At 59.6% G+C, this 23331-nt stretch overlaps 4 protein-coding genes across 14 annotated transcripts in view; 3 read left to right on the forward strand and 1 right to left on the reverse strand.

Moving 5' to 3' along the window:
* Window positions 1-1711: 1711 nt before the first annotated feature.
* AK2 (adenylate kinase 2) lies at window positions 1712-8283 on the reverse strand. Of its 2 annotated transcripts, XM_015883557.2 has the most exons (7): window positions 8125-8281; window positions 7613-7738; window positions 6012-6122; window positions 5837-5931; window positions 5183-5255; window positions 4414-4609; window positions 1712-2545 (listed from the first exon to the last, which is right to left on the reverse strand). In XM_015883557.2, exons 1-7 carry the CDS (start codon window positions 8233-8235, stop codon window positions 2538-2540), a joined length of 720 nt encoding a protein of 239 aa, XP_015739043.1. In that variant the 5' UTR covers window positions 8236-8281; the 3' UTR covers window positions 1712-2537. The 2 variants fall into 2 exon arrangements, with proteins under 2 accessions (XP_015739043.1, XP_015739042.1); XM_015883556.2 differs by lacking the exon at window positions 1712-2545 and having other exon boundaries at window positions 3122-4609; window positions 8125-8283.
* Window positions 8284-8352: 69 nt separating this feature from the next.
* Window positions 8353-12974, forward strand: AZIN2 (antizyme inhibitor 2). The gene is made up of 10 exons (XM_015883554.2): window positions 8353-8919; window positions 10060-10229; window positions 10330-10503; window positions 10852-11024; window positions 11147-11278; window positions 11440-11605; window positions 11718-11880; window positions 11949-12061; window positions 12346-12560; window positions 12710-12974. The coding sequence occupies exons 2-10, from the start codon at window positions 10131-10133 to the stop codon at window positions 12846-12848; spliced, it is 1374 nt and encodes a 457-aa protein (XP_015739040.1). The 5' UTR covers window positions 8353-8919; window positions 10060-10130; the 3' UTR covers window positions 12849-12974.
* A 506-nt stretch (window positions 12975-13480) lies between these two features.
* Window positions 13481-14332, forward strand: NDUFS5 (NADH:ubiquinone oxidoreductase subunit S5). Its single transcript, XM_015883558.2, has 2 exons — window positions 13481-13845; window positions 14047-14332. The coding sequence occupies exons 1-2, from the start codon at window positions 13630-13632 to the stop codon at window positions 14149-14151; spliced, it is 321 nt and encodes a 106-aa protein (XP_015739044.1). The 5' UTR covers window positions 13481-13629; the 3' UTR covers window positions 14152-14332.
* Window positions 14333-16762: 2430 nt separating this feature from the next.
* Window positions 16763-23331, forward strand: part of MACF1 (microtubule actin crosslinking factor 1) — a 108849-nt gene continuing 102280 nt past the window's right edge. For 6 of the 10 annotated variants that reach the window (XM_015883404.2, XM_032448991.1, XM_032448992.1 and 3 more), the window contains exons 1-2: window positions 16764-16833; window positions 17780-18020. In XM_015883404.2, coding sequence (XP_015738890.1) covers window positions 17801-18020 — 220 coding nt within the window. In that variant the 5' untranslated portion in view covers window positions 16764-16833; window positions 17780-17800. Of the gene's footprint in view, window positions 16834-17779; window positions 18021-23331 lie in introns of those variants that run through there. The other 4 variants (XM_015883401.2, XM_015883403.2, XM_032448988.1 and 1 more) reach the window with 3 other exon arrangements.

A 23331-nucleotide genomic window follows, 5' to 3' on the forward strand; every position in this document is an offset into this window, starting at 1 on the left:
TCCCTGCCAGCCTCGGTTTTACAGCTTCCCTCCCAACTGTTTCCACGGCAACATGAAGGGAATCCCATCCTCCGGTCCTCCACCTCTCAGGGCCTCGCCTGGTATCACCCACTGCAGCTCTTGCTTAGGAGCCATAGAGGAGACAGCAGGGAACAGCAGCACGCAGGGGCAAACAGCAGCAGCATGGCCCAGGGGGAAGGCACAGCATTCCCAGGGGAAGGGAAAGCAGAGCAGAGCTGCAGTGAGGGTGGCAGGCTCAGATGAAATACAGTCACCTCCACAGCTGTCACCGTAGGTGCCTCCACATGGCACTGCACCAGCACTGTGCTCTTCCCACCTTCCCCATGCATTGCCAGTTCTTTGTTCCTCAGTCCCACGTGCTCTTCCTGCACTAGGGCTGTACAAACGTGTGCCACGCTCACCCCCCACACAAGCTCTACCCAAGCCAGGGATTTGTGCTCCTTGTCCACAGCACTCGCTCTCTGTGGGGATTCGCCTTTGCTCCCGGGTGAAGGTCGGGGAGCAGATATCGATCAGAAACTTAAGACCGACTGCAGAACAGACCATCAGGAGCCATCGGACTCATTACTGTGAACCACAAATCCACAGCGAAAGGGTTTTCTGCAGTATCATTCACAGATGGTTTCAGCAGGAAGGGACAAGGCCAGATACTACATTTTTAGGTCTGCAGCACATCTTTAATGGAAAGAGATGGCCCAAGGCTTTCTCATCCCTTCCCCCCAACTGAGACGCTGTTTCTTTCCAGCAGAAATATTGCTGCATTACAGAACAGGTCACTTCCTCTATCACTGAGAATTCAGTGTCCTATTTGATGCAAGTTCTCATGCTATAAATAGGAATTTTCCCCTTTTATAGCTGCTGAATAATTTCCTAAATGAAATATGAACACAGTTTTCAAAAGAGCGCCTGATAAGCAGCTTGCTGGAGTGAAATCGTTGAGCAGAAGGAATTTACAGCACCTGCAGAGCATCACATGCCGTGGAAAACATTCAAGGTCACAGTGACAGAGACAGGTCACAGAACAGATCCAGCTATGGAGGACAGAAGCTCGTTTGAGCAAAACAACCTCCTGACAGCACCCCAACAATTCATTTTGTGCTCTGCGTTTGGGTGAGATGGTGATCAACTGGAAGAAGCCCAGCTCGGAGAGCCAAGAGCTGCCATCCCACACACTGCAAAGCCAGGAGGAGCAGGCAGAACAGGTTCTGGAAACAGCAGTAGGCAACAGCAAAAGGACAGACTCCCAAACAATGAGGAAGAGCATAATTTAACATCCATCATCAAAAGAAATGAGGGAAGAACAGCACAAATGCAGAAGGAACATAAGCTTGCCTTCAGAAGGTGGAAAATGCTAATTAGAAAGTACAGAAAGGTAATAAAACCATCAGAGCACAGAGAGGCTGCGTGGCTGAGGAGCAAAGGCACCCAGTTATGACGAAGAAACTGGTCCTTTCTGGGGGAAGAAAGCATCAGATACAAAGTCAGCCGGAGACAGCATTGCTATGGTGACATAAAGCACTGAGACACGCTCGTTAGAGAACATAGAAGGAATCACAAGCCACGCTGTTAGCTGCACAGAAACGTCCTTGAGATAGGATGAGGCCAAAGGATCCACCCCCTCAACTGTTAGCACGTCGCCTGCCTCCCTTCTTCCACGCTGTCCGCAGGTCAAAAAGGACAAGGCAACAGATACGAAATGTGAAGGGGTTATTTTATTATTGATTCAGAGGTTAGACAAGGCACCATTTGATCTAGAAAGAAATGCAAAAAAAAACCAATTAAGTGTTATTTGTGCAGTCAATTAAAAAAGGTTCTTTTGCATTTCTTCAGCATGATATGAATTCCAGCTTGGTCAAGATCACAGAGAAGACACTGATTGCCAATGCAGGCGTGGACCGGCAGCGCAGCACTCAGCTCAGCAGCAGCACAACCTGGAGCAGCCTGTGCTGGGGTGGAGGAATGCAGCAGAACAAGAAACACAAAACTTGCAGGAAAACACCACAGCATCCTTTTTTTTGTTGTTGGTTTTGTTATTTTTTCCCCCCCTCCTCCTTTCCTACTGCATAAAAGTCATTTGTTCATTTTGGTCCTCGCTGACAGGAAGCAGCTTTAGAAATCACAGCAAACCTTCAATAGCCTCCAGTTTCTAAGAGCCAGTAAAACGAGTCCTGAAAGCCCTGGAGAAGCCTGGCGTGGTACCTCGCCTGACCTGCTCAGTGTCAGTGCCCTGGGCCTGGTCACTGCTAGAGATGCTTCTTTGCAATACTTCGGCCTTCCTAAACACTGATTGCTAAGAAAGCCGCCTCCTCTTCACAATGATTCTGCTGAATAAGAAATACAAACAAAAAACAACCAACCCAACCCCTAACCCCCTTGTTTATCACTTCCTTTTTCCTTCCCATCAATTGTAACCCCCCTCCCAGCTGCCCTCCCTGCCTCCCCTGCACCAGGGGAAGGCTGCAATGGCTGACGTAGCAGTGAGCAGCGCTTGGTGGTGTCTCATCTGGTTCATGGAGTCACTCAGCTGGAACAAATGGGAACAGAGAAAAAAAAAAATATTTAGGGAAAAAACCAAAATGGTTCATGGCATAAAAGGCTGTCGAGCTGGATGCAAAGCAAACACAGGGGAGAAAAAGAAATAGAGAGTAGAAGAATGTGTTGTTCTTGTTGTGGAAACCTCAACCAGATTCAGGAATGCCAACTGGCCAGGAACCCTGCACTGTGACAGCATTAGGGCGCTGTGGCTTCCTTTGATTCTCCCAAGATAAAAGCTGCTTCCAGTTTCTTTACATCACTGAGAGGCAGAGCAGCTCTAACACACCTTTTCCTCTGCCCCAGAGCAGACTGGGCACTGCTGCCTTTTCATGGGAAACACAAGTGTGCAGATAACAGCTGCCTGGGGAAACTCGGGCAGCTGATGAAACCAGCACCCTTGGTTACTTTCAAATCCCCTCTCCGTGCACTCACATGTTTTCAAGAGCAAGAAATGAACTGCTTGCAGTTTCTAGCACTGTTTCCAGTTTGCTGAAAAGGAAGAGGGCTGTTGTCCTGGGAAGAACATGTGAGGAAGGAGTCATTCTCAGACTAATTACCAAGAAAAACTGTAAGGGCTTTCAGAGGACTGAGCACCAGTGCTGGACGCAGCCCCCACAACTCAGTGCGCTGAGATGAGCCTTGTTCCTCAAAAGAGAGGACTTGGGAACAGTAAATCAGTAAATATACATGTAAGGCCAAAGGACGAAGTTCTATCTGGGCCAATCTGTGTTTTCAGTGAGATCTTCTAGGCAGGGCTGGAAGCCCATGGGGCAAAGGTTGTCACCAGCCTCGCAAGGTTGTATACGGTGGTGTAACAGCTCTGAGATGTCCAAGCACAAAGCACAAATGGGCCGCCAGGACTTGCTCAAGAAACAAGTAAATTTCCATGAGCTCACAAAAAGGGCCACTGGCTGCCTTCAGGCCAGTGCTTAATAACTGCACGTGAGGCCAGTGCTTAATAACTCCGTCCCCTGGGCCTTGAAAAATCATGTTTTGCAATAAGGCTTTATTTAGACATTGGGATCAGGGGAAGCTCAACACACCTTCATCTCCTCAGCCAAAGCCAAGGGAAGGGTGCAGGAATAGAGCTGACATCCAAGTCCTTTTCTTGTTCTCCACAGAACAAATGGCTGCAGAGGCTGCATTCTGAACACAGACTTCACGTTGTTTGGGGTGGTTTTTTTCCTTGAAAAAGAAGCCTCTCACCAATATTTGCTATATTGGAGTCCACACCTGAACTGGGACAAGCTTTGAGTCCACAAACAAGAAACTGAAAACCCCCATTGTCACTCACCCTATTTTTGCCCCACAAGCAGCATCAGAACAGAGAGAAAACTGTGCTCCTGGGGAACCTGCTGTCCCACAGGGTAACATGCATTCAATGGAAACAAGTCCTCACCCAGCCCTGAGCAGCAGCAGGCTGCACACACAGCCAAGCTCTGCCTCCCACTGCTGCTCATCCTCTGGGGAGCAGCCAGGAATAGCTGGAAGTACAGCTGCTTCTGGGGAGCTACAGCTCTAGAATGAAACCAAAGCCCTTGGACCCAAAGGGTGCAGAGCTCAGTTGTGACAGCTGGTGCTCAGTCACACTGCGACCTCTAGGGGCCGGATCGCCCTCATGTGCACAGACTGACGTTCACATACAGAGATGGAAACCGTTAACAGCTTGTTTAATAGAGAATTAGCAAAGTCCTGTCTCGGGCTGCATCATCCCCTCCTCTTCTACTCTACTTAGCTCTTCACTCTCCCAGGCCCCAAAGAGACAGAGAGAGACAGAGAGACAGAGATGGAGAGAGACAGACAAGGGCGAGCTCCATCCAGGGACGGAGCCCTAAATGAACATAACCAGGTCTTTACATGTTGCTCTCGAGAAGGCTGCCAGGATGCTAGCAAACACCACATCGGGAGACTGGGAGGCATCCACCGCAGTATGGATCCCTCGCTTGCTGTAGTAGGAGACCAGGGGGGAGGTCTGTGTGTGGTAGGCCTTCAGGCGGGTTTTCAAGGCAGTTTCATTATCATCCGAACGGCGGATCAGGGGCTCTCCAGTGACCTGGGAGAAGCAAGGGGACAGTCTCCAGCTAGCTGCAGCCCGGTGCACTCCCCCCTTCTCTGCGCGGCTACAACCCCTGCTCCCCTCCTCCAAGGTTGGCCACATTGCAGCGCTGCAGAGGCGAGTCCCCAGGTCAGCATGGGAGATCGGTGTGAACCCAGAGCAGCCAAACCAAGTCCCAGAGCCGTCACTGAAGAAATGGATTCAGCACGATGGTCTTCCCCTCACACACCATTCTGCTTGCTAAAAGGAGCCCCAAGACCAAATGGCAGCTACAGTTGCTCCCCAGGAGGGAAAGCAGCCGTGACCCACTGCAGCTTCAGCTACAGACAGAGGCCACCAAGTTGTGACGTGGCACAGCCCAGGCTCCACAGAACAGCCGTACCCTTCACTCATCCCTCTAGGCCTCGCTCCCTGCAGTACTGTTGGCCTTGGCTGCCCAGGCAGTTCCCCAAGCTCCCCAGAAAGGCGGGACAGAAGGTAGGAGAGAAGGAAAGAAGTTTTTTCCAGGGATGCTGCAAAGCACCAGCTAAACCCAAAGCAATGTAAGCTGTGGCCTCAGAGCTCACATACATCGTCCTTCATGTGCTCTTTCGGGGGTCTGAACTCCTCGTGATAAGAGCGGCCACTTGCTGGGTGAATCAGCCTAAGACAGAAAGCAAGTGTCAGCAAAGGGGGCCTGTGCCAGGATGAGGCTCCTGAACCGGCCAGTCATCAGCACAGGAAAACCTGCAGTAACACAATCAGCTTCTCTCTATTAGAACGTTTTCGAGCTATTTTGGTACCAATGGCCACTTAAGTGCGTGGGATAAAAAAAAAAGAAGCTGCACTAGGAAATGGAGAAGGGGAACACAAAGGTGGCAGAGCCACAGCAAACAGCAGGAGACATCTGTGTCCCTGCACAGCCATGACTGATCCCAAACAGGAGGTTCGGCAGTGCCCAGACAGCCTGCATAAAGGAGAAGTAATAGCACTAGAGAAGCACAGACATTAGCTGTCAGACAGCAGGCTTAAGGGCTGAGCTGGGTCACCAGGGTTGTTGATTCATATCAGCAACAGGCAGTGTTCAGATTGGCCCAGGCATGGAAGGTTCAAACAGAGCAGAAATCTAATACAGGGCTCACTGCAGGACTGGTCTGAGTGCTGTGATAAGACCAAAATGATCCCAAACAAGGACAGTCTCCCATGAACTAGGAACGCCCAGAGCTTTTGGGAGAGAAGAGTTACCGTCCTGTGATCCTCCGTATGAGCAGGGAGTCGGGGATGCTGAACTCAATGACGGAGTCCAGTTTCTCACTCCTCTTCTCCAGGAGCTCATCCAGCTGCAAAAGCAAACACCCAGCTCAGAGAGGCAGATGCAAGCCAAGGGCTCCCCATCTCCCAGAAGCAGCAGCTCATGTACCATCTCAGCCTGCTTCACCGTGCGTGGGAAGCCGTCCAGCAGGAAGCCATTCTTGCAGGGAGGGCTGTCGAGGTTGTTCTCAATCAGCTCCACCACCATCTCATCGCTCACCTGCAAAGAGGAGAGGTGGGTTCATGGTCAGGGCAGGCAGCAGGGATTTACACACAGCTGCCCACAGAGCGGCTGTACTTGTGCCAGCACCGGAGCCTTTTTACAGCTTTGTTGTGTTTCAAAATGGGCAGCCAACCTTAAGTCAAATTCCCTACAGGTCTTTTTTTAAAGCCAATTCCCAGTACAACCACTGATAGCGACGTAACCTTCATTTCCTGTTACTTTGTACCTTCACACACACACCTCTGAGTAAGCAGGCCTGGCCAGGAAGGGCAAAGCGTGTGAGCTGCTCATTGATGCTTGTAAACCATGTGTGAAAGTAAATGCCCAAATAGCTGCTGACGAGCTCTGGCCCTGCTGGGCAGCTCTTCCCACGTCACCACCTCAGTCTGTCTCTGGAATCGGTGCCTTCTCTGTGCCGCAGCATTTCAGAAGGTGCTGCAGCCCAGCAATAGGTGCCTGTTCCCAGAGCTCACAGCAGCAGCTGGTGCTGTTTTGTACCTACAGCTGAGACCCAGCAGGAGTCAGGAACAGGCTGTCACTGCACATAAACCGGACCAGGAAGCACATGGGTGGGGAGCAGCCTGGGTAAAGCAACTACACTTCTGTGCTTTCCTGATTACCCCTTTCAGGGAAGAGATTAATGCATAATTGAGCATAAAAAACACATCCTGGCTCCAAGTGCTGCTGTGCTTCCAGCTGAGTTATCAGACAGGCAGAGCACAGCACCAGGACACGGCAGCACAGCACCCCGCACCCTCACACATGTGGCAGATACCAGCACTCTCACCAGATAAGGTCCCTATCTTTCACAACCAGACTCAGTGTTGCAATGCACACTTCAAGCCAAAGCTGGACATACGCCACCTCGTTCCTGAGCCTGCAGTCTCTCCTTGGGGCATCATAAGGCAGTGACAGCTGGCAGCAATGCCCCACATCTGCCCACATTGCTCAGCTGTGGGGCAGCTCACCATGGTTTGCTGCCCCTCGGGGGATCTAAGTTATATTGAGAGATAATTCAATCTCCAGGACTGAAATGTGTGGGAGAGCCCAAACCTGGGACACAAGTGGCTTCTGCCCAGCATTACAATGTCACACTGCTGTTACACAGCACTACAATGTTACGCTCTCACAGCAACATTCCTAAGTCCACTTTGTCGTTACAGTTACAGGCAACAGAAAATCTGTAACGCAGATGGAAGGAGAAAGTCAACAACCCCACAATGGTCCAGACCTGGAACTGTGTGAAAGCTCCATGACAGAAAGGATCAACGCAGGGCACAGAGGTTACTGGTAAACAAGGAGAAGCGTGATGGGGGAGGATGCTTTTATAGGATGCTCCTCCTGCAGGGTAATAAGAAGCTCACCTTCACCCCACAGCCTGCCCTCCCTGCACACACTGTGCTTTGTCACTTTGTTTTCTGACAAGGAGGCACATTCTGTCAGCACACAGTGCTGTCAACCCGCCCCCAGCACCTGCTGCGACCCACCAGCTTCCCCGAATCCATCGTCTCTTTGAGCCTCTTGCCCAGCTCGGAGCCCGATGCCACCATGGCCCGCAGCATGTCCCCCGTGGCCAGATGGCACACGCAGTAGGTCTCAGCCAGCTTGGGAGCCTGCAATAAAGGACAGACAGCAGGTGAGAGCCCAGCGGTGATCTCAATGGACACACAGCAGGTGAGAGCCCAGCAGTGATCTCAATGGACACACTGCAGGTAAGAGCCCAGCAGTGATCTCAATGGCAGCAGCTCGGCTCTGTGCGAGGAGGGGACGCTGCAGTTTCGCCCCCATGGGACGGGCCCCCCCGGCTCCAGACCCACCCGGCCCCGATCCCGTCCCACTCACAGCGGGATGGGAACACACGGCTCCAAACCCTGCGGGAGCCGAGACCAAAGGCCGCACCCGGCGCCCCCGCGGTGCTGCCACGCACCGGCCCATAGAGCCGGGCCATATGGGGCCGCCCCACGCGTGGGCTCCGCACTCTGCCCCGCCCCCCCCTCACCTGGGTGCCCTTCCCGGCGCCGGGCGGGCCCAGTAGCACCGCGCGGATCCCCCGGCGGAGCCCAGAACCCGGCGACTGCCCGCGGCCACCGGACTGAGCGCTGGGAGCCATGGCCGACACACAGCGAGCAACAGGGTCACGGTGACACGTGGTGGGAGGGGACACGCACCGAGTGGGCAGGGATACGTACGGGCGGGCGGGGATACGTGGGCAGCGCCATGAATGGGGTTGGGGGGGGTGTTCCCTGCACATGGCTGCTAAGGGGGTCCGTGATGGAGCCTGTGCTGAGTATGACTATGGTACAGCTATGCAGGCTCTGGGTTCCTTTCGTCTCCTCCATGCTCTGAGTGTTGTGTTCTTAGTGACCAGAGAGAAGGAGTTGCAAATTTACAAGAAAAAGGAAAAAAAAACATTCCGCTCAGCTTGTGTTGTGAGTGGGAGGGAGCAATGGAGCCGTTCCCGAGCGCACAAATGCAGGCAAAGGCGGACACGGCACCTGCGTGCTTAGCAGAGCCGGCTCTGCTGCTGGGGACACGGGCAGCAGCACAACGGAGGGCAGGGGCAGCTCCTGACATCGCCCCCTGCCAACACCCCCCAGGCAGCGCTGCTCTGCTGTATCTGCCCGCAGCCGGTTGCCCTGGAAGCTCCGTTGGTATTTTTGGCGCTGTTCCCCCCGAGGATCCCCGCGCAGCCACGAGCATCCTCAGAGCGGGGCCGGGCTGCGAGCGGGAGCAGCTCCGGGATGAGCTCCGTGCTGTGCTGCTGGGGATGAGCTGCCAGAGCAACGAGGAGGCGGTGAGAGCCCGGGGTGTCTGCAGGGGGCAGCCCCAGCCAAAGGGGGTGGGTGGGCGGGGGGGGGGATGGTGCTGGCTGTGCTTCGGGAAAGGGATGAAGGATGCTCGGAGGCGGCTCAGCCAATGGGGTGGCCGGGCTCGGTTGCCACGGCCACGGTTGTGAGGCAGAGCAGGAGAAGGTGCTGAGATTTGAAGGGTGTGGAGCTCCCCTCTGGGCAGGGTTGGCTGCTCTGTGCTGTAGGGGATGAACTGCTGCAGCTGAGGGCAGTTGGTTCTTGTGGGAGACTCGTGGGCATAGTCTGTTTACATGCTTCCAAACGTGGGGGAGCTCCTGGGGGGCTGCTGACTTGCCTGGCACAGGGAGGAGGGGAACAGAGGGCAATGCCTGGAGGCACTGAGTTTCAGCAGTGGGCAGTAATGGGGCCTTTGGGGGTGAAGGGTAAGGCCGGAGGAGCTGATCTCATTTTATAAGTATAAAGCTCTCAGAGCCTCCCAGCCCTTTTCCCAGCTCTGGGCTTTGCTGCTGATGTTGCTCAATGTGTTACAACACGCTGCTGCTCTGGGCTCAGGGTGGTTTTTCTCCCAGTGCTTATCTGTAATGCTGTAAGTAGGTCCCTGCAGAGGAGGAGCTGCTGTTCAGCTCTGAGAAATGAAACCTTTGTCTCCTGCTTGCTCCTGTTCAGAGGGACAATTTTCCTGTAAAAGCCCGTGGTAAACCTGGCCTATTGGAGTGGAAATGTTTCCTGTGAGCTTGTGTTGGTCTACAGCTCCCTGTGTTATGGGATGTGCTGGATCTAAGGAAAGAGGCTGCTAAAGCTGCTCCACGAATTGTGCGAGCCAGGAAACACAACTGTGCTGCTCCATGGCGCTGGTGCCAGAACTGCTGCTGAAAAAGACAGCTGCTGTGAACAAAAACACAGCTCTGCACTGCAGGGAAATGTGCCTCCTCCCCCTGGAGAGCACGACTGAACCCTAGTGGTGCACTGAGCTGCTGCTCTGGATAACAGCAGAGGGCTCCCCCCAGGGTGGTGGTCCCTGTACAGCCCTGTGTGGGGCCCGGGGGCACTTGGGGGGCAGGTGGGGACACACACACTGCTGGAGGCTCCGGAGCTCTGCCCCATCACTTCCTTTCTTTTCCCAGCGTGTTGCATTCTTAGGAGCCATAACCTACTACTAGAGGAGGCTTTACTCAAGTGCTGTCACACCTTGACCATGAACGGGTACCTGAATGAGTCCAGTTTCATGATGGTGGAGGAGGGTTTCACCAGCAGGGACCTCCTGGAGAGCACCCTGGTGGAGCTGTGCCGGACGGTGAGGGAGGGCAGCTCTGCTGTGCTCTGCATTAACCCCCCCCTCCTGGGAGGAGCTGGACACAGAGCAGCGACTGCTGCTCACCTCAGCTTTGCTGCAGGGTGAGCGACAAGCCTTTTTCGTGGCCGACCTCGGGGACATTGTGAAGAAACACCTGCTCTTCCTGAAGGCCTTGCCCCGTGTGAAGCCCTACTTCCCTGTCAAGTGCAACAGCAGCGGGGGGGTGATGCGGCTGCTGGCTGAGCTGGGAGCAGGCTTTGCCTGTGCCAACAAGGTATGGGGGAGCAGCTCGGGATGAGCATCCTTTGGGCATTGGTGGGAGACTGGCCGAGGTCACCCTCGTTTTACACGTTTCCACTCACAAGCCAACACGTACAGCAGCAGGAGTCTCCCCCTGCTGCCACAACCCTGCAGCACAGCCCAGAAATGCCCGTCCTGGTTGGGGATTCAGGCTCGCTGCCTCTGACCGACATCTCCCGTCTGTCTCCCCGTTGTCCCGCCTGGCAGGCTCAGCCGGTGTCAAGCTGATGGCTACGAGCTGGTTGGGGCCCGTAGCCAGTCATGGCCAAGCACAGCAGCGCTGTTCCCAAAGACCTGCCTCACATGCACTATTTCCCTGCAGACAGAGATTGCAGAAGTTCAAAGCATTGGGGTCCCTGCTGATAAGATTTTCTACAGCAGCCCTTGCAAGCAGGTCGCCCACATCAGATATGCAGCCAGCTGTGGTGTGCAGCTCATGACCTTCGACAACGAGGTGGAGCTGGGCAAGGTGGCCCGGAGCCACCCACAAGCCAGGTGGGTGTTGATGCAGAGTCTGGAGGCAGCATTGGACGGGGGGGCTGTGGTGGGATTCAGAGAGGTGGCTGTGGGGTGGTGGGGAGCCCAAAGACTCCTCAGCAGTGTTTTTTGCTGTGCAGGATGCTTTTGGGTATTGCTGCTGACTCCAGCCCCTCTGCCCATCCAAGCATGATGTTTGGGGCCACGCTCAAGTCCTGCCGACGCCTGCTGGAGTCAGCAAAGGAGCAAGATGTGGAGGTTGTTGGTGTCAGGTAAGGCGTGTTGCCCTCGTCCCTTCGGGGTTGGGCAGCCCTGCAGGGAGCTCTGCCTGCTACAATTCAGGAGCCTACAGAGCACTGCAGGGCTGCACGGTCTGGCAGTGAGGGGCCGCCACGGATCAGGCAGCCCTGCTGAACAGGGTCTGTGCCCTCAGCTTTCACCCTGGGGGACACGGCCTGGAGCCCCAGGTTTTTGCCCAGGCTGTTGCAGAGGCGCAGCTGGTGTTTGACGTGGGCGCGGAGCTGGGCTATCGAATGCACCTCCTGGACATCGGAGGGGGGTTTCCTGGCACCGAGGACTCCAGAGCCCAGTTTGAGGAGGTGTGTGGCTCCCAGTGCTGGCTCTGGGCAGGCAGATTGAGGCTGGAGCTGGCTCCCTGCCCTGTACTGAGCAGCCTGACTGAGCTCACTCCGGGTACATCTTCCCATCCAGATTGCTGCTGTGATAAACTCTGCCCTGGACACGTATTTCCCAGAAGGATGTGGGGTGCAGATTGTTGCAACCCCGGGGCGATACTACGTGACCTCAGCCTTCACCTTTGCAGCCAGTATCACCAGCAAGGAAGAGGTTCCCGTGGAGCAGCCGGGCTCTGATGGTAAGTGGGACCATGGAACGGGTCTGCCCCTGTGCCCTTGTGCCCCTGAGCCTCTCCCTGCTCTCCAGGGGAAGAGTCTGGCAGCAAGAAGAGCCTCGTCTATCACCTCAGCGATGGCATCTATGGCACCTTCAGCTCTGTCCTGTTTGACGGTCCCTGCCCCAAACCTCTGCTGCACAAGGTGAGGATCCAGCCTGGCTGGGGGGAGCCCTGCGGAGCAGTGTGGCTTCTCCTGTGCTGTGAGATCTGCTTTGGTCTGTGCAGTCCCCGAGAGCACTTTGGGACTAATAGCTGGTCCCTGGCTTCTTAGGGACCCTGCTGCCATTGTCATTTCTGGGGCCACCTGGGTTAAATTTAGGAGTATCTCTTCTGTTATGGGGCCGCATTCTCATCTTGCATAAACCTGCTTGGTGTCATAGTGCAGATGCCCTCATCTCATGTGGCCACATGATCTGTCCCCTGCAGAAGCCCTGCCCGGAGCAGCGCTTGTGCAGCAGCAGCCTCAGGGGTCCCCTGGGCCATGCAGAGGACCAGATTACAGATGATGTGGAGCTGCCTGAGCTGCAGGACGGGGACTGGCTGATCTTCCAGGACATGGGTGCCTACACCATTGCGACGTCGTCCCTGTGCGGTGGGTGTCCCCGGCCACACGTCACCTATGCCATGTCCCGCCTGGCCTGGTAAGAGAGAGCCCTGTGTGAGCAGGCTGAGGGCAGGACTGCCAGCGGGAGACACTGAGCTGCCCATGATCTGGGCTCTCTGCCGAGGGAGGGGGCAGATCTGGAGTAACCATCATTTTGCTGCCTGCTCCCTCCTATCTCTGCTGCAGGAAAGCCGTCCAGCTCCTGCAGGGGAAGCTGCCAGCAGCAGATGACCATGAGAGCAGCTGCACCCCGCTGTCCTGCGGATGGGAGATGGTGGAGTCCCTCTGTGTCCCCCCAGTCTTCACCCCAGCCGGCATCATCTGAGCAGGGGGAGCCCACGCCATCACCCCGCTCCCCTGGGGCTGCAGGCAGAGCTCAGCACGGCGCAGTCCTGTTCCTCCTGCTCGTACAGTGCTGTGTGTTATGGTAATAAATGGGTGTTGAACCTGGCTCGGGCTTTGCCACGAGGACCCCCCTGGCGTTCCCTGCCCTCCCTGTGCCTGAGGCGGTGGAAGATCCGGCTGGGCTGAGCAGCACAACGAGGCCGTGCTCATCGGGGATGCCAAAGCGTTTTGTCCCCAGCCTTAGAGGTGCCCCGGGGCGCGGGGGGTTGTGCGGGCAGCAGTTGTGGGTGCTGATGGGGGGTGGCTGCGGCTCATTGGGAGCCTTAACGAACCCTCCTGCCCTAATAACACTTCTGGAGGATACTGGGGGCAGCGGGGACCCTGTAAGATATTACACGGGGAGCAGCGGGGGCTGCGGCACAACGTGGACCCGGGGCGCGGTCGCTCGGCGGTGCCGCACAGACCGAAGGGGGCGCTGGGGCGCGGCGGACAGTTTCCCCTCCGTGCCGGCAGGGGGCGCCGCAACGAGAGAGAGAGAGGGAGGGAGGGCTCGTGCCCCCGTCTCTTTGGTTCCGCCGTTAAGCGCGTCTCGGGTGTCGCGGTTGCGGTCGCGCTTGACGGCGGGCAGCGTCGCAAAAGCCCCGTGAAGGACGGCGTTGGGCCGGGGCGGCGGGAGGCGGAGCGGGGCCGGTTTCGAACGCACGGCGGTGCCGCAATAGGGTCAGTGTCGGGAGCGGGGTCACAGCACCAGGAACAGCACGATGCCGTTCTGGGACCTGCAGCGGCAGTTGGGCATCGACGTTGACCGGTGGCTGCTGCGGCAGAGCACGACGCAGCCGTACGGGATGGCCGGGGCGTGCCACGCGTTCGAACGGGAGTGGGTGGAATGTGGGCACGGCCTGGGGCAGACACGGGCACAGCGCGAGTGTCAGCCCGAGTACCAGGACTTCATGGAGTGCATGCACCGCACCAAGACGGTGAGCGATGTATGGGGGGATAGGGTGTGTATGGGGGTATATGGGGGTATATGGCTGTGTATGGGTGTATATGGGTGTGTATGGCTGTATATGGCTGTATATGGCTGTATTGGGGGCACCGGGATGGGGCACAGCGCCCTCAGGGTCCTCAGGACCCAACGCCGTGTGTTGTGCTCTCTGACTGTCCCCGTGCTGTGCCAGGCCCAGCGGCTGAAAAAGATCCTGGAGCAGCGGGACAAGATGATCAAGGAGGGGAAGTACAGCCCGCCCGAGTGCCACAAGGGGGAGAAGGACACACGGCCATGAGGGACCTGCGGGGACACGACACTGCAGCCATGGGAGTGACAGCACGGAGAGCACCAAGTGCAATGGGTTCTGCTGCAGACATAACGTGGCAGTGCTGGGGAGGGCTCTGCCAACAGCAAAGGGAGCAATGGCAGCACTGGGTGTCATTGCTTTGACCAGTAAATGTCTCCTTTGGAGCAGCTCTGCTCGACCTTGTCTTTCTTTCTGACCCCCTTGAAATGCTGCCCTGATGCTGGGGGTGACCGGGAGCTGACGGTGCTGTGCCCTCTCTGACTGGGATTTGGGCAGCAGCATCCACACTCAGTTTCTCTCCCACCCTTTCAATCCATGTGAGATTCCCCCCACGCAGGCTTGGAAGCTTTGCTCTGTAATGTCAGCTCCATCCATTGAATGTACGACATGCACTGATGGCAGCAGCCCTGGAGCTCTGGCAGCTGGGGCTGCCCGCATCAATGTGCTTCCCCTTTTAGAAGGAAGATTTCCCCCCAGACCCTCCCAATTCAGCACAGTTTTGTAACAGCATTAAAGCAGTGGAGTACCTGGAAGTTGAGAGGGGGGATGTCTGTGTTTTAATCCAGGGTTTTAATACCAGTGATTGTGGGTTTAATGCTTAATCTTTGATCCAGGTAGAGCATGTGAGGTTCCCGATCCTCACAAATCCCCACACTGAGGCAGCAGATGACAGCAGTGTGGTTCCAGCTGCAGCAGGCAGGGCTGGGCTCTGCTGAGGGGCCCACGGTGCCATCCCGGGGGGTTTTGCCCCTTGTAGGACCTGTGCCAGCCCACAGAGGCTGCTCTCCAGCGAGAGAGAAAAGTGCAGAGCAAAACCCTGGCGAGTTGCTGCTGTCAGGAGTGACTCATGTAATTGAGCTGCCCAGATGTCAGAGGAGATGCTGAAATACATCCAAACACTTCTGCCTCCCAAGTGGCTCTTTAGACCGATCCAAAATCTAATTGTTCTGCAGTAGCTGTGAATGCAGCCGGGGGCAAACGGTGCAGCAGTGGGGATGGAGAGCAGCTGAGACCTCGTAGTTAAAAGCCGAGTGGGAAGCTTGGGCTGATAAGGGAGGTTATCAAGGAGCCGATGACAAACATTGAGTTCGTGGAGAGACAAATGCATCTCTGGAGAGGAGCGGGGATGGAGGCAGAGGGGCCGGGATGAGCTGAAACTGCAGCTCCAGGAGCCTCTCGCTGGGTGCTGCTCCCACACTGCACTCCCAGAGCTCTCCTCCACTGAGGTCCTCCCTTGTTCCTTCCCACAACCTGAAGTCTGTTGGGGTTTGGGGAGGAAGGAGAGCCCTGCAGCCCCAGATGGGAGATGAAGAATTGATACAAAGTCAGGGAAAAGGCAGCTGGGGCTGCAGGCTTCAGCAGAGGCTCTGATGAGGGAGAGGGGTCCTACCGCAGGCACAGCAATGGGTCCATCCACAAACCCATCCCTCATTGCCGGAATGGGATGGAGTGGCTCAGGAGGATGCGTGCAGTCAGTGCTGCAGCTCCCACCCCCCCAGCCCATAATAACGACTCCCCATCCCCATGCAGCAAAACAACACGTGGCCTTAACCCAGATTTGCAGCACAAATAATCCAGATCAACAACGACACACTGCGAGGGAGCCTTGGAAATGCATTTTGGGTGTGCAATGTGTGCAGGTTGGAACAGGCAGCGTTTCCTGGCCACCTCTCCTCATTTATTTGGGATTTAATATGGTGCAGATTTGCCTGGTTGCTCTGAGGTCTCCACAAGGGATGGGGCTGAGCCCTGGTGTGTGGCACTGAGCAGAGGGGACAGAGGGACACATCCTGCAGGACAACGCTGGTTGCTCAGCCCTGCATGTGATTCCATCCCCGCTGGGCTCTGTACCCGGCCGTGCTGGGGATGTACATTGGGCATCTGCCCTCGGTGGGTTTCGGCCGAGTTCCCCTCCCTGCTGTGCCTTGAGCTGGAGGGAAACACGCAGCTCTCACGGCTGCAGGGTGCTCAGCATCGCCTGCCCCTGACCCCAGGAGCTTGGGAGGTAACCGTGGGACAGACTGCGATGAGAGATGAGAACCTACTGGAGAGAAATGCCGTGAGCGGGTGGCTGTGCCCAGACCCCGGGGCACAGGGGCGATAGGCCCGGCTGCCTGCAGCACCCCGGCTGCAGCTGTACTGGCCCGGGGCCGTGGCACGGATCTTCTGTCCCTCGCACCCCGCTCATGGCCCCGTTGTGCTCCCGGCACCGCTGCGACTGATCGATGAGCGCTGTAATTAGCTGCTGGGGGGAGGCAGGGATCGGGGGAAGGCTGTGCGAGGTGGGGGCGGAGGGGGGCTGTTGGGTGCCCTATGGAGGCCCTGGGAACGGGGCCGCGTGTAGGGGAGGGGGGCGCTGGGACTTGGGGTTCACAGGGGATGGGGGCACTCTGGGGCAGCAGCGGTGCTGGGGCTGCCCTGAAGAACGCCCGGTGTGGGGTGGCCCAACGTAGAGATGCCCGGCGGGGCTGGCGCAGGGGCGGGCACCAGGACCCCCCCCCGCCGCTCCGTTGCCGCCCCGGTGGGCAGGGCCGGGCCGGGCCGGGGGAGGCGCCGAGCGGCGGAGCGGGGAGAGCGCAGCGGGGCCGTACCGGGAGCGCACGGCGGCGCCGGGAACGGCCGCACCGAGAGCGGAGCGGGAGCGCCGCGCTCTGCCCGCACCGAGCCGGGGTGAGCTGGAACCGGGATGCGGCGGGAGAAGCTGCGGGGCGGGGATGGAGCGGAGTCGGGCGGCAGCGGAGAGCGGGGATGGAGCGCGGAAAGGCGGCGATGGGGACGCGCTGCCCCCGCACCTCCGTCGCCCCGCACAACGCTGCCGGCCCCGCAACGCTCCGCACGCCGGGATGCGTTTTCCGCAGCTTTTCGGTGGGGGTGAATGAGGCACGGCAGCCATCCCCAGCCATCCCCAGCCTCATGTTCTTTCCATCTTTTTTTTTTCCTTTTTGGGGGGGGGTCTCTTTGTTCGCGTTTTGCTGATGAAATGATGGGGATAAGGGAAGGCTCCGCGCGATGGAGGGCTGTGGCACAGCGGCTGTGGGAGCTCCACTCGTTTCGGGTTCATTTCCCTGCTCGAGACAGAGGATACAATGGGGATGATTTTAAATACGCCTCATGCAAGGTGCTCATTTGCCCAGCGTGTGTGTGTGTGCCGCGCAGCTCTGCCCCTGCTCGCTGCAGGGAGCCCTACCATTTTCTCCTGACACAATTAATGGGGTTTTTAAGGCTGCTCCCACTCGGAGGGGAAAAAAAAAATCCCAGGTACAAAGGGCAGCGCGGGTCTGATGGCTTCTGCTCGTGCCGAGCACAAAGAAATGGAGCCCAGAGGCTGCGCTGTGCTTTGTGGCACCGAGCCGGTGCCGGGGATGTGGGTTTTGGGCGGAGGGCTGGCTGCGCTGCCGGCCCCGTTCCCGGGGCAGTGGCTTCCCGGCAATGGGGGAAACTGAGGCAGCGCTCGGGAGCGGCGGGAGGACCGATTTCCCGATGCGGGAGGGCGTGCAGACGTCGACACGAGGGAGACGTGGCCGTGGTGGGACGGTCCTTCCTCTGTCCCCCGGCGACCGCGGTGGGAGGGAGCCGCCGTTGTCCCGTTGTCACGCGGTGTTCGCTCCTCCCGCAGGCTGCTGCCCGCGCCGGGGCCATGTCGTCCTCCGACGAGGAGACCCTCAGCGAGCGGTCGTGCCGGAGCGAGAGGTCGTGCAGGAGCGAGCGGTCGTACCGCAGCGAGCGCTCGGGCAGCCTCTCCCCGTGCCCCCCCGGGGACACCCTGCCCTGGAATCTGCCCCTGCACGAGCAGAAGAAGCGGAAGAGCCAGGACTCGGTGCTGGACCCCGCCGAGAGGGCGGTCGTCAGAGTTGCAGGTAACGCAGCCCGGGGTGGGGTCTCCCAGCGGTGCTGGAGGTGACGGTAGCAGCCGTCCCTGCCCCCCATGGAGCCACAGCACGGGATGCCCCCTTTGGAGCTCCGTGGTGCTGGGGAAAAGGTGGCCAGGGTGACCCTGGTGTGGTGGCCATCAGCTGCCATTGGCTGCCGGTTGGTACGGGTTGGGATGGATGGGAAGCATTTCTGGGTGTGTTTGTGCCCAGAGGTTGGGAATGGTGCTCACAGGTGAGTTGGGGGAACAGCCCCACGCAGGGCAGGGGGATGTGGCCTTTGGTGGCGGTGAGGTTTGGCTCCGTGGTGGCTTTGATCATGGCTGTGGTTCAGGTCCTGCTCTCAGCTGATGAGGGGTCCCCTCTGCAGCTCACGGGGTGACGTTAGGCCTCAATAAGGGCTGAGCGGCTCCTTGCTGGAGCGATGCCCCTGGCCAGACTCAGGCAGGAATTCGCCCTGGGAGGTTTGGGGTTTCCTCCCGGGTTTGGCTGCGTGCCGGGGCTGCTCCTTCACCCCGATGGCTTCTGGGGCAGCCGGTGCCAAACCAAAGGGCCACGCTGAGCCCTGACTGTGCTGATGGCACCAAGTTCCCCTGAGGGCTCTCAGGGTGGAGGAGCAGGATGCTGACTGCCGTGCTGGGATGTTGGCACCTCCAAACCCCTCCAAGGAGCCCCAGGGAAACCTCAGACCCCGGCTTTGGTCTGCCTATGGGAAAGCACGAGACCGAGCCCTCAGTGCCCACCAGCCCCCGCCTCGCCCAGCGCTCCAGTACCGGCCTCGGCCCCGGCACACGGCGCTGTGTGCGCTCTCACGTGCTCAGGGCAGGAAGAACCAGTTGATTCAAATGAAGGCTCTGCAAGCGCCGTCTGGGACCGGGGGGAGGCAAATGCGTGGGGCGCGGCCCGGCCCCACCGGCAGCGCCGCGGGCAGCCAACAGCCGCCCCGTCCCGCCCCGGTCCCGTCCCACCCGCGCAGCCCCGCTGCGGGCACCGGGATGGGGATGCCGAGCGCCCATCATCGCGCTGGGTCGATCCAACCCGTGATTAAAGGCGAAGAAATGTCACAGAATCCGGTCTCATGCAGATTTCCCATTAAAAATAACTCGCGCGGTGCAAACAGACAGAGCCGAGCCGGGAAGAAAGAGTCGGAGACAGTTTGGTGTCAGCGGTTTGTAAAGGAGCTGAAATGTGGATTCGGAGCTTTGTGTTACACAACTGCTCACCCCGCACCCGGGGGGGATCGGCCCCTTTGTGTCCGGGTTGGGCTCAGTGAGCGGGGCGGGGTCACTGCGGGCACAGCGCCGGGGTCGTGCCCGGCCCTCAGCCCCTTGCAGCCCCCCCAGCGCTCTCTGTGCCCCGGGGGAGCGCGGTGGCACCGCCGGGACCGCGCCGTCAATATGGGCCGGGTGGTCACGGTGCCCTCTATGGCCACCGGAGCGAGGAAATGGGGACGTGGCGGCGTCCCAGGCGGGGCAGAGCGACACGATGGGGCCGCGTGTAACTGGGGGTGACGGCGGCGGTGATGGGGCCGCTCTTCAAGGACCCCAAACACGTTTAGCCCTCGTTTACCGTGTTGGGGCAACGGCTCAGGGTCTGGGGCTGTGGAGCGGCGCTGGGCCGTACCGGGTGCCGCTGGGCGCTGATACCGGGCGGTTTCCCCCCCACTCGGGACGCGTTTGCGGGCATCGCTCCTTTGTCCGTCGGCGGCGCCCGGCGCGTCGTGTGCGGGGGGAGCGGAGCTGGGGGGCGGCCGGGGGGATCCCGGGGAGGGACCGCGACCCCCGTGAGCGCGGAGCTCCGTGTGCGGGGCACAGGTGCCGCAGGGCCGTGGTGCCGTATGTGCCGTATGTACCGTATGTGCCGTATGTGCCGTATGTACCGTATGTGCCGTATGTGCCGTATGTACCATATGTACCGTATGTGCCGTATGTGCCGTATGTGCCGCAGTTCCGTGCCGGGAGCGGGGCCGGCCCCGGGGCCTCGGATCCTTCGGTCGCTGTTTGCGGGGCTTTGTGCGTTGCCGCGGTTACCGCTCGCTCGGCCCCGGTTGCCATGAGAACGGCGCGACCGGGGCCAAAAAGCCGCGTCCTACGGCGGCCCCGAACCCGGGAATCGCCCCACGGGAGCGGGGGGGGGCGGGGCCGGGGGGGTAACGCGGCATCCCCGGTGTGCGGGGAAATGAACGGACGGCGGGATGCCCGCTGGGTGCGGGGGATGGGGGTTGATCTCCGCCCCCGGGAGGCGCCGACACCGCGTGTCCGGCAGGGGGCGCCAGAGAGCGAGGAGCAACTGGGAGGGGGCGGGGCCGGGGGCGGGCGGGGCCAATCGGCGGGCGGCGTGGGAGGGGGCGGGGCCTCGAGCGGGTGGGCGTGGCTTCAGGCCGGTGGGCGTGTCCGGGGCGGCGCGGGGCGGAAGCGGAGCCGAGCACAACGCCGGGATCCGCCGCTCCGAGCCCGGCACAAAGGGCCGCCATGGCCGGGTACGTGCCGGGGCTGCTCCCGGCCGACCGCAGCCAGGAGAAGGACTTCGTGCAGGCCTACGAGGACGTGCTGGAGCGCTATAAAGGTACGGTGCCACACAGCGGCCCGCCGGGCCCGGCGCTGGAACGGGCTGCCCGCGGGTCCCGGTGCCGGGGCTGCGGTACCGCGGGGCGGGCGGCTCCGCGCTGCGGCTGGATTCCAGCAGAACCGGTGTCCAGTCCCGGTGCTCAGTCCCGCTGTACAATGTCCCCGCGCCCCGTGTCGGTGCCGTTCTGGTGCTCGTGCCGTTATCGCTCCGTTATCGCGCCGTTGTACCGGGGGCGGCCGATCCCGGGGCCGCGCGTTGTCCCCGTTTCCCCGCCCGGATCCGTCCTGATGCGCCGCGGGGTCGGCGGGGCGGTGCGACCCAACGTGCGACCCAACCGGTCCCGCCGTGTGTCCCGCCGTGTGTCCCGCCGTGCGCCCCGTCGCTCCGCTCTGTCGGTACCGGACACGGACGGATCGCGCCGTGTCCGCGCCCTCGGCCCCGCCTGGCAATACCCGCCGGGGTGTCCGCGCCGCTGTGCTGGCGGTGTTGGGTCACGGGATGTTTCAGTGTAAGGGAAATGAGTCTGTTGGAGTTTTTCCTGCTCCTTTTTCCCTTCCCAGCTCCCCTCCTCCCCCCGGTCTCACCGTTGCTGGACGGCACCGATCCGGGGGTTGTTGGGCTGCCGGCCGCCTCCCGTCCCCGCAGCGGGGCTCTCCTTGTCCCGTTCGGACTCAGGTTCCTCCCGGCTCATCCCTCCTACGTCTCATCGTTCAGGAATGGGCCTCGGGCTGGCAGCACGGGGCAGGTGGGCGCTCGGTGCTGCCCCCACAAACACGGGGAGCAGCTTTCTGCACTGAGCTGCTTAATGAAAAATGGCCTCGATGCTTCAAACGAGCAGTGGGGCCTCTGCCTATGGCCGGACCGATGGGCCCCGCTGCGCTGTGCCTGTCTCCCGGCTGTGGAGCTGCTCTGGAGCTGCAGAGCAGGGGTTAAGCAGATGGCACATCCCCGCGATTCCTTTATCAGCCTCCTGGTGTAGGCAGCTCAGATGCTGAGCGTGACTGGGCTGCCAGGTAGGTGTTGTGCAGCGCTGCTGCCGGACTGCGCTGCTCTGAGCCGTGGGCGCCCCGTGGGGCTGAGCCGTGGGGCTGAGCCATCCAGCTGCACCCCGGTCCTGGGTGGGAGTGGGGATGGGGTGTGTGGGCTGCAGGCTGTGCACTGCACTGATTGCGGCTCCCATTGCCCTCAGCGTGTGCACGTAGATTGAACTGGTCTCCATCAGCCTCCCCTGGGGGCACGGGGTCCTCTGCAGTCAGTGGGTGAGCATCCCAGCTGCGCCCAGTGCTGTCACACCCAGGGGCTCGGCCCAGCCCCGTTGCCTCATTGCTGGGTGGTGAAGCTGTGCACATGCTGGGACGTGCAGCCACGCGCTCCCAGCATCGCACCGGGAGCAGTGGGGGAGCTTTGGGGGGGCTCTGTGCTGGGATGTGCTGCCGCAATGCACATGGGGGCTCTGAGCAGGAGGAAGGGTCTGCATGTGAGTACCCAGCACGGGGCTGGGCCCTGCTCCCATCACTGCCGGAGCGCGGCCCCACGCTGCAGGGCTCTGCTGACTGCCCAGGTGCACCCGGTGCTGCATTTCTGTGCTCGAAGCGCTGGAACATGAACTAATCAATCCTGGTGAAATCCGCCCTTCAAGATAATTAATGTGTTGGGGGGTCACGGGTGGAACTTCAGAGCTGTAGCGTCAGCACATCCATCTCCCAGTCATTTCCCCGTCCATCTCCTCACCCTCCCTATTTCCTCTCCCTTCTCTGTGCATCAGGGTTGGGGCAGCAGGGGACGGGTGTCTCTGCATCTCCCTGACCTGCTGTTATGGAGGGGACGGTGCTGCTGGGCTGAGGGCGTCCTTGTGTGCAGGGAGGGGAAGGATCATGGCACGGAGCTGCCTGGAGCCTCCTCGTGTGCCTGGAGCTCTTTTTTCCCACTGTTCCTTCTCTGCCCTGGGGAAGGCAGCTGGATGGTGTGTCCAGGTCCCACCTGCACCCTGCTGGGTCGGTGGGCAGCCCTGAAGGTGCGGGGATGGCAGCTGTGGCTGTTGAGCTGCCGTTACCATTCCATCCTGCAAAGATAAACATCATTCCTCGGCGGTGATGAGTGTGAGCTGCACGAGGGCTGAGCTGCCGGCAGGGCTGGGCAGCGCTATGGAAGGAAATGCTTCTTCCTCTTCTTAGGAGCTGCCCCTGCGTGGGGCTCTGCACAGTGGAGATGGCACAGATGCCCCCTGGGGCCGGTGGCTCTGCTTCTGGGAGGCAGAGGGAGGTGCCGGCATCTCCTGTATGGGCAGCCATGGGGGTCAGGAGGGTGATGCATTGCAATGGGCTGCTGCTGGCACAGCCGGACCTGTGAGCCTCAGTGTGCTGTGCTGCTTTGCTGGTGGTTGCGGTGGGACAGCAGGAGCCGCAGCTGCTGTGTTCCCCATGGCAGGACGCGCCCTGCCTCGCCTGCCCGGCGTTCTGCTGCCTTCGAGGTGCCGTCATCGTCTCCGTGGGACGCAGTGGGGCCTCTGGGGCTGCCCCACCTGTACAACAGAGCCGTGGCTGTGTGCGCCGTGCTGAGCGCTGGGTGCTGCTCTGTGCCATTCTGCAGGACAATGCCAACGTGCTTCAGGGAGCAAAGCGCCGGGCGCTGTGTGCGGCAGCGCTGCGCTCACTGCTGGCACAGACACGGTGCTGGTGGTACCTGGTGCCGAGGAGCTTTGATCTCATCCCGGCAGTGGCGGGGCCTCCTC

This window comes from Coturnix japonica, chromosome 23 (assembly GCF_001577835.2).
Source record: "Coturnix japonica isolate 7356 chromosome 23, Coturnix japonica 2.1, whole genome shotgun sequence".
Classification (NCBI taxonomy): Eukaryota; Metazoa; Chordata; class Aves; order Galliformes; family Phasianidae; genus Coturnix; species Coturnix japonica.

Bases quoted from the DNA above. Each gene is read 5' to 3' on its own strand.
- NDUFS5 (XM_015883558.2), top strand. From the start codon at position 13,630: ATGCCGTTCTGGGACCTGCAGCGGCAGTTGGGCATCGACGTTGACCGG. The intron at 13,846-14,046 runs GTGAGCGATGTA...GTGCTGTGCCAG, and splicing joins GCATGCACCGCACCAAGACG to GCCCAGCGGCTGAAAAAGAT.
- AK2 (XM_015883556.2), bottom strand. From the start codon at position 8,235: ATGGCTCCCAGCGCTCAGTCCGGTGGCCGCGGGCAGTCGCCGGGTTCT. The intron at 7,739-8,124 runs GTGAGGGGGGGG...CCTTTATTGCAG, and splicing joins GCGCCGGGAAGGGCACCCAG to GCTCCCAAGCTGGCTGAGAC. The intron at 6,123-7,612 runs GTGGGTCGCAGC...TCCTCTTTGCAG, and splicing joins CGATGGATTCGGGGAAGCTG to GTGAGCGATGAGATGGTGGT.
- AZIN2 (XM_015883554.2), top strand. From the start codon at position 10,131: ATGAACGGGTACCTGAATGAGTCCAGTTTCATGATGGTGGAGGAGGGT. The intron at 11,606-11,717 runs GTGTGTGGCTCC...CTTCCCATCCAG, and splicing joins CCAGAGCCCAGTTTGAGGAG to ATTGCTGCTGTGATAAACTC. The intron at 12,561-12,709 runs GTAAGAGAGAGC...TCTCTGCTGCAG, and splicing joins GCCATGTCCCGCCTGGCCTG to GAAAGCCGTCCAGCTCCTGC.